General features: G+C 38.8%; 1 protein-coding gene across 1 annotated transcript; it reads left to right on the top strand.

Annotated features, from left to right (window-relative positions):
• Positions 1-288: 288 nt before the first annotated feature.
• Positions 289-612, top strand: SERTM1 (serine rich and transmembrane domain containing 1; the record flags this gene model as incomplete). The annotated part of the gene is made up of 1 exon (XM_084235225.1): positions 289-612. The coding sequence occupies one exon, from the start codon at positions 289-291 to the stop codon at positions 610-612; it is 324 nt and encodes a 107-aa protein (XP_084091351.1).
• Positions 613-817: the final 205 nt, after the last annotated feature.

The raw sequence follows: 817 nt of genomic DNA, 5'->3' as shown, positions 1-817 counted from the left end.
GAAACAAAAAAACAAAAAACCCTAGAAATGAGATCTAAGTGTATTATTTTCTGAATTATGTACTCAGTTGTTTTGCTTTTTTTCCTTTGTTTTTGTTTTGCAGTGTCAATGGACACCTGATCTCCTGCTGCCTGTGATTGAAAACCAAGAGGCTTTGTTGTGCTGATTAACTGCCTACAATTTTTGCTGACACTGCCATGAACACAAAATGCTGATTCTATTCTTTTTAACCTCTGTGTGAAACTCTGACTTTTAATATACTTGTATGTTCATTGATCCTCCATAAAGATGTCTGAACTTGACTCTTCATCTGTATTTTCAGGAAATGTGGAGAATGGAACTTTCCTTGAGCTATTTCCCACATCCCTGTCCACATCAGTAGACCCATCCTCAGGTCACCTGTCAAATGTCTATATCTATGTGTCCATATTCCTCAGCCTTTTAGCGTTTCTGCTTCTGCTTTTAATCATTGCCCTCCAGAGGCTTAAAAATATCATCTCCTCCAGTTCCTCCTACCCAGAGTATCCAAGCGACGCTGGGAGTTCTTTCACCAATTTGGAAGTCTGTAGTATTTCCTCTCAGAGGTCCACTTTTTCAAACCTTTCATCATGAAGAAAATGGAAGATTCCTTAAATGCTGCAGCAGCTTCAGTTTTCCCTTCCGGGAATTATTGCATCTGAGCTGTTATCTCATGAAAGAAATGACACCTTTGTTTTTTTCAATCAATTAGATCTGTTGCTCCTCCTTCACTTCTGATTTCTTTCTCTGTTCATGATGCTGTTCATTTGGGACTAGAGAAGCTGATTAGCAGAAATGC

Source organism: Talpa europaea (genome assembly GCF_964194135.1).
Source record: "Talpa europaea genome assembly, chromosome: 6".
NCBI lineage: Eukaryota > Metazoa > Chordata > Mammalia > Eulipotyphla > Talpidae > Talpa > Talpa europaea.
Note: the sequence above shows the minus strand (reverse complement) of the source record. Positions and strands in the feature narration are given on the sequence as shown.